The sequence below is a fragment of the Orycteropus afer genome, unplaced genomic scaffold, assembly GCF_000298275.1.
Source record: "Orycteropus afer afer isolate SDZICR_OR568_19922 unplaced genomic scaffold, OryAfe1.0 scaffold00014, whole genome shotgun sequence".
NCBI lineage: Eukaryota > Metazoa > Chordata > Mammalia > Tubulidentata > Orycteropodidae > Orycteropus > Orycteropus afer.
In genome coordinates, this window is record NW_006921601.1 from 7,325,886 (window position 1) to 7,342,656 (window position 16,771).

Here is a 16,771-nt window from a genome sequence, read left to right on the forward strand (position 1 = left end):
GTCAGTGACCCTACACTCTTCCCATCCAATAGCTTCTTGGGCGAAATTTTGAATTTAGCATGCTGGGTTTGGTCTGGGGAATTCCCAGCCAGACAGCTGACCTCAAGGAAGGGGGCTGAGGAGGACGGGGTTGGGGGCTGGGGGTTGGGGGTCAGAGCCTGGCTTTTCTTTCTGTGCCTCCTCCTCCCCTGCACTGGTGACTCAGACCATCCCCCATTCATTATGGTTTGCCTATTCTTTCTTTGCTAGCCGAGATGCCGCGCCAATTTCCCAAGCTGAACATCTCTGAAGTGGATGAGCAAGTCCGGCTCCTGGCCGAGAAGGTGTTTGCTAAAGTGCTCCGAGAAGAAGACAGCAAAGATGCCTTGTCTCTCTTCACCGTCCCCGAGGACTGCCCCATCGGGCAGAAGGAAGCAAAGGAGAGGGAGCTTCAGAAGGAGCTGGCGGAGCAGAAATCTATTGAGACCACGAAAAGGTTTGTCCCCAAACTCAGCTTTTGGAGGCACATAGTTATACAAACCCAGGCCAGCTGTCGGTGCATGTTCTGAGATGAGGTGCCTCATGGGAACTGGAGTGCCCCTGGGAGTAGAGGGAGCTGAGTAGGGCCTCACATCAGTGTTTTTGTGTTTATTTTTTTAACCAAGACCATTTAATTCACCACTTATTTCTTGAAGGAATTCTCTTGTGCTCTAGTTGAAAAGCTCAATAACCACTTCCTCGTAATTGTTTATTTAATAACAAATCATGTGTACAAATAGCATTTCCAAATCACATTTTAATTTACTTTCTGGAAATGTAAGGATTTCTTGGGATACATCAATGTTACTTTTTTCGTTCATCATGTGACAAGTATTTTCCTCAGCTTGTTGTTTGCCAGGGGTTGTGCTGGTGCTGGGGATGCAATAATGAACAAGACGGAAACAGTCCCTGCCCTGTGGAGCTCACAGAGAATCTAGACAATAATTAAGTAACTGAACAAATTCATTAAATGAAAAGTTCTAACAAAACAGAAACCACCTGAGTATTGGAAACAGGATTTTAATGTGGGGAGTTAGTTACACAGGTGGTGGAGAGCTGAGAAGTCAAACAGGGGAGAGAGAAGCAACCCAAAGATTGGACACAGTAGGAAGCAGCTTCCACCCCTAGGCTGGAGAGGCCATGGAAGAGAGATGGTGTTTCTGGAGCTCAGAGTGGGGCCATGCTGGGGAAGCTGAACCCATGGTGGGCCTGTGTGTTGGGAATTGGTGCCAAGGAGGAGAGATAGCAGCTGTGAGATACCTCTCAAGGCAGAGATGGAGGTGGAAGATACCCTGGCTTTACTCTTCCTGCATCTTCCAGTCTCTCTCAGTATCTCCCATTGGCTAAACCCAGTCAGAAGCCAGCAGACCTGCACCTAGAAAACATAGGGGAGTGTGAGGAAAGGATCTTGGGGCAGATAGGCCCAGCACAAATGCTATGAAGATCATTAAGGAGGGGAGAGGGAGAGAAAGGAAAATGAGGAATATGAGCTAACTTTTTCTTTCTTTCTTTTTTTTTTTAACTGTAATTTGGGTGAAAGTTTGCAAAGCAAATTCAGTTTCCATACAGCAGTTCACATACACTTTGTCTCAAGACATTGACTACAATTTACCCCAATGCAACAGCTCCCCTCCCACTTCCTCCCGATAGTTACCTCTTCCCTGTGTCCATCCCTCCATGCACTCCTGCCCCTGAGCTGTCTCTCTGTGCGTAAACAACCCTTCTTTCTCCTGTGATTGTTCTCTACAAGGAGTGTATCTACCTTAGGTAAATGTTCAACTCATATGCCTGTCTTTTGTTTGTCTGGAAGCCACAGGTGTGGGTTCAATTCCAGACCTGAAGGGCAGCTAGGGGCCATAGTCTCCGTGGTTCCACCATTCTCTATCACACCAACAAACCTGGTCCCCTTTTTTTTTTTCCAAATGATTTTGAATTTTGTTCCACATTGTTCTTCCTCTCTATCCAGGATCTCCTCCATAGATCCCCCTCTGAGTGGTTGACAGTGGTAGCCGGGCACCATCCAGTTCTTCTGGGCTCATAGTTGTATAGGCTGTAGATTGGATGGTGTACTAGTCACTAGGACTAATTGTTTCCATGAATCTTTGGTTTTCTTCATTCTTTGGAGCAAACTTTTTTGATTTCAAGAGGGTAGTCAGAGAAGGTCTCTCTAAAGAGGTGACATTTCCAAAAAGCTAAAGATGTGAAGAGTTGGGTGAGAGTCTTATTGGCACAGGAATCAGCCAGGACAAAGAACCTCAAGTATTTTGGAGACTAGTGTGGCTAAAGAGAAAAATGTCATGACATAAGACTGGAGGGGTGGGTAGGCCCAGTGGTGTGGTCATCCCTGGAGGGTATAGAAGAGCATGTCTTTGGAGACCTTCATCCACACTGCACTGGCTTAGCAGAAAGGCTAATATTACAGACTGAATGGTCTTCAGGCCGTTCTGTGTGTTATAAATTGAACATCTTAGCTCCTTATAATGAGAAGAGAAGGTGTCTTAGCATTTTTTTTTTATTGCCAGGAAGAATGAGTTTCTGAGGTCATTTTCCATTACAGAGTAACTCTGGGCTTGACATCTGCAAAAAAGAGATTATACTCTTTTTATCAATGTCTTATCAGTGTTACCAGCATATGGAAATATTCTTATTCTAAATCCAAATTGTGCTCCCTGGTTTCCAGAAGCTTCTCTGCAGAAACTTTGTTTCATGCCTACTTACTAGGTGGCCGTAGTTTGCATCTATCTGCCCTTCTGACAACAAGCCCATTGAAGACTGTGTCTAGCCCTCTCCTAGTCTGCAGGGTCCAGCCCAGGGCTTAGCCTCTGTTGGTAAGCAGTGAACATCTTAAAGAGGAAAGACCTCCTGACACCCCTTTCCCTCCACTGTCACCACAGATACTACATCCAAATGACGTAAGACTGGAGGGGTGGGTAGGCCCAGTGGTGTGGTCATCCCTGGAGGGTACAGAGGAGCATGTCTTTGGAGATCTTCATCACACTGCACTGGCTTAGCAGAAAGGCTAATATTACAGACTGAATGGCCTTCAGGCCCTTCTGTGTGTTATAAATCGAGCATCTTAGCCGCTTATAATGAGAAGAGAAGGCGTCTTAGCATTTTTTTAATGGCTGTAGCTCCTTGGACCACTTGGAAAACTCACTAGTAGGCTGTGTGACCTTGGGCAAATTAGGAAACCTTTCTGTGGCCCAGTTTCTTACTTCTCTATAAAGTGGGGTTGATAACAGTAGTTAACTTTTTGGTGTGTTGTGAGGAGTGGGGACTACTGCTGCTGAGTGCTTGCAGCAGGCTCAGTGCTGAGCTGTGCAGTTTACATTAATTTTCATGTAATGCCCACATCAAGCTTATCAAGCAGATATTCTTATTAGCTGGATTTTGCAGCTTAGCAAACTAAGGCTCAGAGAAGTTAACTTGCATCTGAACTCATAGTGAGTAAGTAATAGGGAAGCAACTGGAACTCGGATCCTTTGACTGCAGAGCTCTCACATTAAACACAAAGCTACGCTATCTCCAGATACGAATGGGGTCTTTGGCTACTCAGTCTGTAGTCACTGGAATATAACAGTTGGGCATAGGATATAACCGTTGGCTTCTGAATGAAATGGAAGGAAGTTGGGCTTAAGGTCCCCTTCTGTCCGCTGGCTTTTTTTCTTCCATAGGACAGGCTAGTCAGATGTGCCAGTGACCTCCAGGGCTATGCACCCCAAAATTTGTCCTTTATCTTCACTCTTCACTGGAGGCATCTTTATCCAAATATTATGGTAACAGTTTCATGGTGGATGTTCTTTCTCCAACTCTCTCTCTATCCCTGGCACCTCCCTACCTTTCTGGAATATAAATGGTGATATGGGGCGTCTGTAGAAGGAGCTTGCAGGCCTGGAACCAGGGGCAAGCCTGCAGATGCCCAGATTCTGTAGGTTTGTGCTTCAGACTAACATGAGATGGGGCTTCCAGTTTGGAAAAAGCTTTCCCTTGCCCTGGTTCCTCTAGCCTGGGTATTCCTGGCAAGTGGAGGAGGCTTTTCTTTGCAGCAAGTTTCTTCTTCTTCTTCTTCTTCTTTTTTTTAAAGTCTATTCTAAGATAAGCTAGAACCATGGGAGTTAAACAGATTTTTATAAGAATAACGAAAACTTGGGCTGTGAACAAGAAAGATGAGCACCTAAAATCCTGGGCTCATTGAACAGGATTATAGCAGCTATTAAGACCTACGCTGGGCTCAGACCTACCCCTGCCGGGATTGGGGTCTGGCTTCAGGGGGCCAAGGCTCAAGGCTACTCAGTAAGCACTTGCTTATGGGCCAGGTAAGATCAGGAGCTGGTGGCCAAGTCTCCACTGGGACTCCTACGTGCGGTTAAGGTGAGAGGGAGGTATGTACTATCTATAGTCAATACTGAATCTAAGAATCAAAATTAAATGGCAAAACAAGAAGACAGGAAAACCCTGGGAGTACCCAGAAGCTACCTTTTTTTTTTTTTTTTTTAAGCTTTCAGTCTCATCTGCCTTACCTAGCCAGAGTTTACCTACTCTACAAAAATCCATAGTTGGAACTTAACATTGATGAACATTGATGACCATGTGAAAAATTTTGGAGCAACCAAAATGTACATCAGGGCTTCTTAGAATCTACTGTTTCTTCTTTTTTAAACAGCTTTATTAAGATTTAAGGAGCTCTGGTGGCACAGTGGTTAAGCACTTGGTTGCTAACTGGAAGGTTAGTGGTTCGAACCTACCAGGCACTCCATGGAAGAAAGATGTGGCAGTCTGCTTCTATTAAGACTACAACCTTGGAAACCCTATTGGGCAGTTCTGCTATAGGGTCACTGTGAGTTAGAGTTGACTGGATAGCAATGGGTTTGGTTTTGGTCTTAGATAATTCCTCTACCATATCATTCACTGGTGTATAATTCAGTGGTTTTTATTATATCCATTGTGCAACCATCACCACAATCAATTTTTTCACAACATTTCCATCACAACAAAAATAGACCCTGTGCCTTTTAGCCATCATTCCCCACACCTCCATCCCATTTCATATTTATTCTTACTTTCACAGAATTCTAATAAGGTTAACTATTTTGTTTGCTATCCTATGACAGATTTGAAGCAGCAAATTAGAATTGGGGAGAGAGACTTCTATAGGTCAGATTACAGAAGTGTAGTGACTAGGAACACCAGCTTTGGAACTAGACTGACTGGGTTCAAATGACAGCCCCATCAGTTATAACTCTGTGGCCCCGGCCAAAGCTCTTAACTCTCTGAGCCTCAATTTCCTGGTCCACAAAATGAAGATATAAATAGGACCTACCTTGTGAGGCTGGCACAGGACTGGGCAGTGTTTTGTTCTGTTGTACATAGGGTTGTTATGAGTCAGAGCCTACTGGACAGCACCTAACAACAACACCACCACCATCTTGTGAGAACTAAATAAGTTAATACACATAAAATGCTTAGCACAGTGCTTGTGACATCATTAGGGTTGTTGTTGTTGTTGATATTATTATTTGGTAGCTAACAGTGAGGGAGGAAATGGAACATTTATGCAAAGCAGATGCAAGAATTCAAAGCAACCAATCTAGGGACAGAATCCTTCTAAGATCATGACTGGATGACATATCATGGATATCCACAATCATGACCCTGAGTCACCAAGAAAACTTTAAATTATGTTCAGCATGCTCTGATTAAGGATGCAGGAATTTTGTGCATCATTAAAAAAAAAAAAAAAAGCCATGTTCCCCTACCTAATTTTTTTTCAAAGTATAAAAGGGGAAGACTTTGTTATCTGGAAAACTTTGTTATCCAGAACAGTTACTTACCTGAGCAAAATAGATACACAAATACAAACCAAACCAAATCCATTGCAGTTAGGTTGATTTTGACTCCTAGTGACCTTATAGGTCAGAGCAGAACTTCCCCAGAGGGTTCCCAAGGCTATAAATTTTCACGGAAGCAGACTGTCCCATCTTTTTCCCATGGAGCAAGTGGTGGGTTTAAACTGCCAACCTTTTGGTGAGCAGCTGAGCACTTAACCCCTGTGCCACAAGGGCACCTTATAAATTGAGCATCAAACCAAACCAAACTCACTGCCATCAAGTCAATTCTCACTCATAGCGACCCCCTTTGGGTTTCTGAGGCAGTAAATCTTTATGGAAGTAGATTGCCCAGTCTTCCTTCAGCAGAATGACTGGTGGGTTTGAACTGCCAACCTTCTCGTTAGCAATCGAATGCCTTAGGTACTGCACCACCAGAGCTCCTTCAGAGCACAGCTAAAATGTAAAGAAATTATTTTATTTTATGACATTTCTTAAGTCAGGAGTGGGTAACTTCTTTATTAATTAGCGTCATGGACAAAAAGCTTCATTTGAAACAGTCAGTTCGTTTGCTTTTAAAATTTGAAAATACAGATTATGAATCTCAGTTGAAAAGGTGGTAAAAATTGTGCTTCATTTTGACTGCATGAGTCTGTAGGGAGGAAGGGCCATTGGGAAGGATTGCAGAAAGGGAGGGATGGAGGTGAAGGATAGGGAGCCAAATGGAGATTACACTCAGGAGTGGAGGGGATGGAGGCGTACATCAGTAGGTGAGGGACAGGTTGTGCTGAAGGCAGTAGAGAGAGGCAGAGGTGAGGCTATGAATCTCCACACCTGGTGGAGCTGCCAGGTGTGCAAATAAAGCTATACCCACCTGGCCACTGGCCATGCATGCAGAGAGTGTTCTCTGTGGCCCCAGCATCCTCTACACAACTTTCCTAGAGGCATCATGCGTCATGCATCAGTCAGTTGTCTCTGTGTTTTCCTTTAGGGTAGGGTGGGGCCTCTGGTCTCAATCTCAGAGCAGTGGTAGGTAGCTCTTTACTCCCTCCCCTCCTCAGGCAGGGTGGGGGTGGGGTGGGGTGGTTCTCACCCTCCACATGAGCCAATGCAGTGGACAGTGTAAGCAAGAGGAGCAGGTGAATCTGTGGTACTAGAGAATACCTGCCCCACCTAAAAACATTCACATTCAAATTTGGTGACTCCTTCTTTGAAGCTTTAGAGCCCTAATTCTCATCTGGAGGAGTGCCGTTGGGGTTGCTGCCAGAATCCCCTGAGTGTGTGTGGTCAAACCATCTCCCATTCTAAAATATTCCCCTCTCCCTCTGAACAATGCAGAAGGCTTCCCTGTCCCTGCTGTTCCACTGTCCCACGCCCGATCTGGATTAGGTGTCTCCTCTGGGATCCCAAAATATCCAGGGCATCTCATTACACCAAACACAGTGTATGACAACATTCTGTTGGACTGTCTGGGTCCATCTGTCTCATCACACAGTTAGTCTCTGGAGTCAGGGACTAGACTTTATCTACCGTTTTTTCCATAGGGCCTGGCACACAGTAGTTTTTAAATGAAGTGGGGCCACACACGGGCTCCCTGTACACATTTGAAAGCCTTGGTGAAAACTTTGCTCTGGTGTCCCTCCCTGCCTGGAAGTTCTGCTGCATAGACTTCACAGGGCAGTGGGCTTCCAAAGGCTCCTGGGAAATGCATATTGTTCTCTAGAAGAGCAACAAGGGCTCTAGGGTTCTTAGCTTCTGTTCCATGTACAAATCAGACTGGAAGACTCTGGGTGTCTGGTTCCCAGGAGCTGAGGAAGGCTTGAGAGTGGGGGAGAGGAAGGGGGCAGGAGCACATGAATGGCTGCTCCCATGAGGGCAGCAGCTGGCACAGGCACCATATAGGTGCTGGGAGATGCTATGATAACAGCTCACATGACCAGATGACTAGGTAGCACATGTTTTAAGGACCTGGAGTATCCCATGGCACAGGAAGAAAGGCCATTTCAGAGAAAACAAAGTTGCTTCTTGGCCCTTTGGTCCCTCAGGCTTGGGCGGGAGCAACTGTCCTCCAGCCCCACACCCTGCCAACTTGTTTCTGCCAGGTGTTCTTGTGTGGGCAGGGGAGGAAGGGGCAGGCCAGCTGTCTCTGAATACCTCTCATGTGGCAGAGGGAGCTGGCGTACTCCGGTGCCCTAAGGGCTAGCACGAGGTGCAGCAGGTGCAAGTGTGGACAGACAGATCTTGGCCTATCATAGGAAGTGCTTTCTAATAGTGTCAGCACATTATGTCTTGTTCAACTTCATGTTTGTGTGCCTGGCGCTGGCCTGGCCCAGATGGGAGCTTGGCAAATGTTTATTGAATAAATGATTGAGTGCTGATGTCTTATTTGTGAACATAGTGAGCTCTTTGTCACTGAAGGTGTTCAAGGGAAGGGTGTCTTAGTGAGAGGGTTGAGGTGGGTAGTCTTTAGGGTCCTTTCCAGCCAGGAGATTTTATGTTTCTATAATTCAGAAAAATCTTATGGTGACTTCTTTTTTTATTACGTAACATACAGGGCTTCAGACAGCTTTGAGAGGGAAGGAGGGATGTTTGTGCAGTATGTATACAACCCCCCCAACATATGCACATATACCACATGCACACACATACACACACTTCATGTACATATACACTACACATCTACACATACACTGCATATATGTCATACACTCATATGCATACACATTCACACCACACAGATGCATATATACATCACATATATAGAACCAAAAACCATATCCATTGCTGCTGGAATGTCAATTTTGACTCATGGTGACTTACAGCAACGTCATAGGACAGAACAGAACTGCCCCATAGGGTTTCCAAGGCTGTAAATCTTTACAGAAGCAGATCGCCTTATCTTTCTGGAGCAGCTGGTTGGTTTGAACTGCTGACCTTCCAGTTAGCAGTCAAGTGCTTAATCACTGCACCACCAGGGCTCCCTTGTGACCCTTGAGCAACCCTATAGGACACATATACACATACACATATACATACATCACACATCTACACACACATACACCACACATACACACATGAACCCACCTACCACACATACACATGCACATACACACTCAGTCACTCTCCACCTTTGTAGGCTGAGTTATGTAGAATGGATACCATATACAGGCCTATGGTAGACAGAATTTCTAAAATGGCCCCCAAAGATGTCTCTTCCTAATGCCTGGATCCTGTGAGATCTCCTTCCTGTGTTTATCTGAGTGGCCAAACGTGATCACGTGAGTCTTTGAAAGCAGAGAGCTTTCTCACTCTGAGAGAAGAAGGGGAAACAAGAGATAGAGGCAGAAGCAGAATGATGAGCTTTGAAGAAGAAGGGGGATACATGCAAAGACTGGAGAGAGGCCTGTAGGAGCTGAGAGCAACCACTGGACAGCAGCCAGCAAGAACCATGGACCTAAGTCTTAGAGCCACATGGAGCTGAATTCCTCCAACAACGTGAATGAGCTTGGAATTCTTTCCCAGAGCCTCTAGATAAGAGCCCAATGTGGCTGACATTTTGATTTTGGCCTCTAGATAGCCTGAACAAAGAGCCCAGCCAAACCTGCCCAGACATCTAACCTACAGAACTGTGAGCTAATAAGTGGATGTTTTAACCCAGAGGTGCCCCAGAAGAAGGGCCTAGTGATCTATTTCTGGAAAAATCAGCCATTGAACTCCTTATGGACACAGTTCTACTCTGACACACATAGGGTCACCATGAGTTGAGGTTGACTTGATGCCAACTGTTTTTTTTTTTTTTTTTTTAAGCCATTAAGTTTGTAGTAATTTGTTATGCAGCAAAAAGAAAAGAAAAAACAAAACAACAACAACAAAAACCCTGAATACAAGACCATTTTTTGGGCTTCTTTTAGCTTTTCCAACTTTCTGAGATCAAAGCTCAGTGGTTAACTCTGCTTATGCCATGCCCCTACCCAAAGTGAGTGGGCTCTGAAGAGTTGGGCCCATCTATTATTAAACCTGTTTTTTCTGCCTACAAAGTTTGAGTTCCTGGCCCACAAATGTTCATAAGTCACAATACCTGAAGACCAAGCCTGTAGCCATACCTATGTCTTCAGGAAGGAGAATTCTTGGACACCTGCTAGTGGTTATTGGCTTCCTCATTGGGGCAGAAGAATATGAATATTCCTGCATTCCTGGGAATGCTTGCTCAGGCGGTGCAAGCAGTTTGCCATTGGCTGCTAATGCTAACTGAAAGGTTGGCGGTTCGAACCCACCCAGTGGCTCTGCAGAACAAAGTCCTGGGAATCTGCTTCTGTGAAGATTATTGCCAAGAAAACCCTATGGAGCAGCTACACTCTATAACATGTGGAGTCACCATGAGTCAGGGGCTGACTTAATGGCAGCCAGCATCAACTGGACAATGCTGGTGGGTTCTAAGCTCAGGCAGCCTGCCAGCTTTCTGATCATAATGGATTTTTTTCCCTCTCTCACCTTCACCTTTACTTGTTGCCTCTCTTTGGTAGGGCCAGGCCTCAGGCAATACTGGCTGAAGCATACAGGGATGAGATTGGCATAGAGGTAAAGACAGTGATGTGGTGGGCATGTGAGTGACACAGAAACCAGAGACTCATGGGGCCTGGCTGAACCTGTCAGAATGTGAGAAAAAACCCAAATTAATGGCTTTTCCTGTGGGTGTGAACATCCAAAAGTGCCAAAGGGAGAACCTTATCTCTCAAGGTGAATTTGCCTCTGAGGAATGATTGCATGGTGTGTGTTGGCATCTTCCTCATGGGATGCTTGGCTCAGATTCATCTGATAGATGGCATATGATAGATGGCAGGGAGAAAAGCCTGACAGGGGTTCCTGAGTTCAGGTTGAATTTCCTGAAGCAGCTGAGTGTGTCTGTTATGCAGGGCCAGAGATAGGACAAAGGTAAACTGAAAAGGGGCCAATTCCATCTTCTAGGTATAAACAGCCTTGTCCCTAAAGATGTGATAACACTGGATTGGCAAGTAAGAACCAGAAGACTATGGCAAGTGGCGGGTATAAAAATGGGAAGAGTACTGTGGTTGTTGAAAAATCAGTAGTGGGTCTGAGAAGGAGACCTGGCCAAGAGCCAAGAGGAAGACAGCTGCTTTTGGGTGAGCCATGAGGTCTATTTGGAGATCAGTTAATTTCTCAAGCAAGAGATCTCTAGTTAGATCTTGATCATCACCGGTAAGGGTCACTGATGTCTGGAAAGGAGGGGTTCGATGGGCTCTGATGGGTCATAGTTGTCACGGAGTCCTTTGTGGGGAGCTGGAAGTCTTGGTCATGGTGGGATAAATATCAGGAGGCTGCTGGGCCACTCTGGCACAAGGTAGCACAAGTAGTCATCTAGTTTCTGGCATTGGACACCCTTGAGTGTCAATGCAGGGAGGCTGGGTTCCATTTGGAGGCAGAAGGAGACAGGAGATGGGTGTGTTGATGACCTCACCTCACTGCTGGTTAATTTTCTTCCTGGATGATTCCAGGACTTGAGGTGATGTCATTTGAAATGGTGCTATTTCACTAATGAGGAAATTGGAGTTATCACAGAACAGCATTGCAAATAAGTATGAACTTATGGCATTTTAAACTAACCTTGTGTTCGCTTCCCCAAAGAGTTAGTGAAATCATCATCTTTGGGTGCTAAGGTGACAGAATCAGAAGGAACTGAAATCAATGCTGGTCAATCCCCTTCCCAAACAGAGATCCAGGTGTGTGCTTGATCCAGCAGCAGCAGCAGCTGGGATGGCAAACATCAGGCTTGAGGAGGGAGCTGCAGGGGTGGCTGAGTGGAGTAGGTCCCAGGGAGGCAGGAGGCCAGGGTCTAGATGTCACCTTGTTTTGTGAATTTGTATAAGCTCTTTCCCATCTCTAGGCTCTTGACTTCTTCTGTGTAAAACAACAAGGTCAAACTAGTTGATTGGCATGGTCTCTTTTGGTTCTAATGTCCCAAATTGCTAACTGTGAAATACAATGTAATTGTCTCTCTGTGACCTTGTTCATATTCCTCTCTGAGACTGTTTATATGTCAGGACTTAGAGTTAAGTCAACTGAAGATGGAGTCTGTAGGTGGTTCAAATGGTTAACATGCTCAGTTGCTAACCAAAAGACTGAAGGTTCAAGTCTACTCAGAGGCACCTTGGAAGAAAGACCTGGTGATCTACTTGAAAAAAATCAGCCAATGAAAACCCTGTGGAACCCAGTTCTACTGTGATACACATAAGGTCAACATGAGTGGAACTGACTCAGCCACAATTGGCTTTCTGAAGATAGCATACTTTTCACACCAGGGGAAAGCCTGGTTCATTGGATAACAACCTCACCTCACCTGGCCTCTGGTGTTAGTGCCCTTGCAGCATGGATGCCTGTCTGTCTGTCTCCCGGCTATCTGTCTTCTGTGGTATTTTCCTACTCTAATACTCTTTGTGCCAGGAGCTCTGGTAGTGTAGTGGTTAAAACATTCTGCTGCTAACCAAAAGGTCAGTGGTTCAAATCCACCAGCTGCTTCGTGCAAGAAAAATGAGGAAGTCTGCTTCTGTAAAGATTTATAGCCTTGGGGACCCTCTGTGGTGGTTCTACTGTGCCCGATAGGGTTGCTATGAGTTGGGATTGACTCAATGGCAGTTTTTTTTTTTTTTTTTTTAATACTCTTAGTGACCTCAGAGATGGATATTTGAAGGGCTGTTCTCTGTCTTATCCTAAGAGATGTGTGTAAGATGAAAGCATAAATGATTTGAAACTTCTTAATGGAAGGGCAGCACCAGTGATTAATCACAGCAAAATTAGCCTGCCATATACCTAACAAAGGCTCTTTATCATTGCCCAGAGAACTCAGCCAAGATAGCTACTGATGTCTCCCATATTTCCTTGCCCTTGGTTCTTAGAAAGAAAAGTTTCAAGATGATTCGGTCCCAGTCCCTGTCTCTGCAAATGCCAACACAGCAAGATTGGAAGGGCCCTCCAACAGCCAGTCCGGCCATGTCTCCTACAACCCCTGTGGTCACTGGAATTACTTCCCAGCCTGTACCAGCACCCTATACCATGCCTGAGTTCCAGCGGGTCACCATCAGTGGAGATTACTGTGCTGGGGTAAGGCATCTCCCACTCCTCTACCCTACAGGCTCCTTCCTCCAGGAGTCTGTGTTGTGTGTGCCTTGTATGCAGAGACCAAGGGCCCCTCAGATCATTAAGGTCATGGTTATCCCAGAAGCCTGGTCCAGTCTGGTGAGTGTCTGGGAGGTGGCAGGGAGGAGGCAAGTCCTAGCAGAGGTAGGGGGTCATGGGTGTGTCTAGGGAGCTGCCCTAAGCCTGTGAGGAGAGCTTAGGGCTGCAAGCTGCTATACTGGCTGTGAGCTGTAAATTCAGTGCATTCTCTAGGATCAGAACACTGTCTTTTGTCCCTGTAGTTCATTGAGAAAGGTGCCAGTATGGACCCTTCAGGGCTCCCAAATATTTAATAGATTTGGTCACTGTTTACATGAAATCAGTTATTGCTGATTCAGCTTTTCTTACCTGCTAAGTTTGGAAACACAGGCTAGATCCTCTCCCCAACCCCCAATCAGGGAGAGAGGGCAGAGATTTAGCTGTATCTCTGATGATTTATTTATTCAAACATCAAAGTTCTGAGGGAGAATAAAAGGAGTAATTGCTTAAGGGGCACTGAGCTTCTGTTAAGGATGATGGAAAATGTTGAAAAATGATAGTGGTAATGGTTGCAAATATGAATGTAATTAATGTCACTGGAATGTACATGTTAAAAAATTGAAATGGCAAATATTTTGTTTTATATATACATACATGTTGTTGTTGTTATTTGCCATCGAGTCGGCCCCGACTCATAACGACCCCTCCTTGGGTTTTCGAGGCAGTATCACTACGGAAGTAGGAATGCCCAACCTTCCTTCTGAGGAGTGGCTGGTGGGTTTGAACCACCAGCCTTCTGGTTAGCAGTCAAGTGCCTTAGGCATGTATATACATATACATACATACATACATACACACACACACACACATAAAAATATACTTACTACAATAAGTACTTGGAAGGAAGATTGGGCAATCTACTTCCATAGTGATACTGCCTGGGAAACCCAAGGAGGGGTCGCTATGAGTCGGATCCGACTTGAAGGCAGTGAGTTTTTGAGTTTTTACTACAATAAAAAAGAGATTTGGAACAATTATGAAAAGTATTAGTATTATTAAATCTGGAAGGCAGGTCCATGAATGTCTATTATATTATCTTCAGTGGTAGTCTATATATTTAAAATATTTCAAAACTAAAAATTATTATTATTTTTTATTAAAGCAGGGGAGGAACCTGTGCTCCTCCCTCTGTTATGTCACTGTGTCCCTGTTAGGACTGTCTCTTGAACTGTTAGCTCCCCAAGCTCACTCAGATTTCTGAGCCTCATCCCTCCCAGACAGACAAAGATGAATTATCTCATTCATCTTTGTCTGTGAGGCAGCTGTGGGAAAGTAATTATGTCCAAGGGCTTTGGAAATCAAGCAGATCAGAGTCTGAATTTTGACTTTGTGACTTGCTGGCAAGTTATTGATCCTCTTTGGGTCTCAGTTTCCCCATCTGTAAAATGGGTTGCAATGAGGATAAAAATGAAATCCAGGGAAAAGATCTGACACATAACACATGTCAACAGTGTTTGTTGACTAGTTGAATTGGGGTTATTACCCAGATTTAATCAGAAGCCTGAGAATGGCCAAGCAAGAGGCTGAGCATGCAGATTTTTTTTTTTTTTTTTTTAATGTGAAGGACTCATGTGTTTTCTCAACTGAAAACAATGGCACTTGTCCTTATCAGGTGATAGGATTCTGGCTTTGTCTCTTCATGTGTCAGGTGCCAACAGCATGGTTTGTGGTTTAATTGACAACATGAGTTTGCAGGCTGGAGTCTCTGCTCCCCTCTAAGCTGCCTTAATTTTCTTCTTGTACTGGGTGTCCCCACAACCACTCCCTAGATTTGCTGGGAGGACTCAGGACTCAGCATATAGTTTTATTCATAGCTATTGTTTATTACAAGGAGCTCTGGTGGTGCAGTGCCTAAGACATTTAACTGCTAACCAGAAGGTTGGCGGTTCAAACCTACCAGCCACTCTGCAGGAGGAAGACCGGGCAATCTACTTCCGTCAAGATTTACCACCTCAGAAACCCACTGGGGTCACGATGAGTCAGAGTCTACTCTATGGCACTGGGTTTGGTTTTGGTTTTTATTGTTTATTACAGTGACAGGCTACAAAGCAAACTCTGCAAAGGGAAAGGGGTGATGTTCAGAAGAAACCAGGGCAATGTCCTCTCTGGTGGAGTCTCCATACAGGTTGCATTTAATTCCTCCAGCATGGGATTGGGACAACGCATGTGAAGTGTTTCTTTCAGGGAAGCTCATTAGAAACTCAGCACTCAGATTTTTTATTGGCGACTGATCATATAGCACCCCCTTTCTAGCACCGACCAAAATTCTGGATTACCAGAAGGAAAGCAGGAGCTCAGCACATTGTTTGTACAAATAGTTGAGACATGGCGAGTCCTTCTTATCAGTTAAGAATTGTGGGAACTCTTCTGAAATCAAGTTTCCAGATGCCTGGCAAGGGTCAATCTTGCAATAAATGGGTCTTTCTATGTGCCTGGCCTGCATTATTAACTCTTTTCTGCACACCTCCCTCCTGCAGATCACTGTGGAAGACTATGAGCAGGCTGCCAAGAGCCTAGCCAAGGCCCTGATGATCCGGGAGAAGTATGCAAGGCTTGCTTACCACCGCTTCCCACGGACCACATCCCGATACCTAGGTCATCAGCGAGCTGACACTGCCCCTCTAGAGGAGGGTCTCCCAAGTACGATGCTGTGGCTGGAGGTGGGGTCCCAAATGTAGGCAGGACCCAAGGGTTGGTCAAGGTTCTGCTGACTGGAAGCATTTCCACCAGATGGTGTTTTAAAGGCAGGACCCTGGCTTCTTCTACATTGATGTTTTTGATTTCCCCAAGATGGTGCAGTGGGCCTAGCCCTCTATAGAACTGAGCTATGGAAGTTAAGAGAGAAAGAGAGATGAAAGACAGTCTGTGCTCTTGGGGAATCTACAAGGGAGACAAAACTATCTGATGTGGAATATTAACACGATCAGACAGTAAATGCTGAATCAATTGTGGGGTGGGTCAAGGGTAGGTCAGAAGTCATGTTCCAGGAACAGGGAAGTAGACTCTGGGGTAAAACATATCTGTATTAAGATCTTAGCTTTGCTACATTTTGGGACCTTGGGCAAGATACTTCTCCAACTCAGTTTCTCAATCTGTAAAGTGGGAATACTAACAATATCTATCCTCTGGGCCTGTTGTGGGAATTAAATGAGAGAATAGACATGAGGTTCTTAGTGCAGTTCTGCCATCTAGTGAGTCTTCAGTACATGTTAGTCTGTTTTTTATGCTGTCGAGTTCAGGCAAGGGGAGGGAGGTCAGAGAGGGCAAGGATGGTTTCCTGGCAGAGTCCATGTGGTCTGTGAAGGACCCAAGAGTAGTAGGGGCTATAGGATAAGGAATATAAGGAGGGGAATAGGAAATCTTGAAAGCTGGTGGTGGGGAACTTAGGAGAACCTATCTGCCTATGCCTGGAACTCTGGCTATGCCTGGATCTAGTTGGGTAGTGCCAAGTTGACTTCTTATTTCCAGCTTCCTTGAAGCTCTGAGGCCTAGACTTTGAGCATCCGTTACCACCTGGAGCTCTGGGCAAGTCTCAGCCCTTCTGGTGCCATTTCTCTGCCTGTCCGAGGGGGGTAGATTCCACCACCCCTTGTTTGGGAAAAGATGGGAATGACTGCCAAATATACACTTTATACTTAATAGGGTATCTGGGGTCCTGGCCATGAGTTGGTGAGGTGGAACAAGCTCCAAGAGCTCAA

At 45.1% G+C, this 16,771-nt stretch overlaps 1 protein-coding gene across 1 annotated transcript in view; it reads left to right on the forward strand.

Annotated features, from left to right (window-relative positions):
* The first annotated feature begins 254 nt into the window (after positions 1-254).
* The window catches only part of AMPD3 (adenosine monophosphate deaminase 3), a 42,545-nt gene continuing 26,028 nt past the window's right edge, over positions 255-16,771 (forward strand). The window contains exons 1-3 of the mRNA XM_007955115.2: positions 255-475; positions 12,755-12,959; positions 15,551-15,713. Coding sequence (XP_007953306.2) covers positions 255-475; positions 12,755-12,959; positions 15,551-15,713 — 589 coding nt within the window. The remainder of the gene's footprint in view (positions 476-12,754; positions 12,960-15,550; positions 15,714-16,771) is intronic.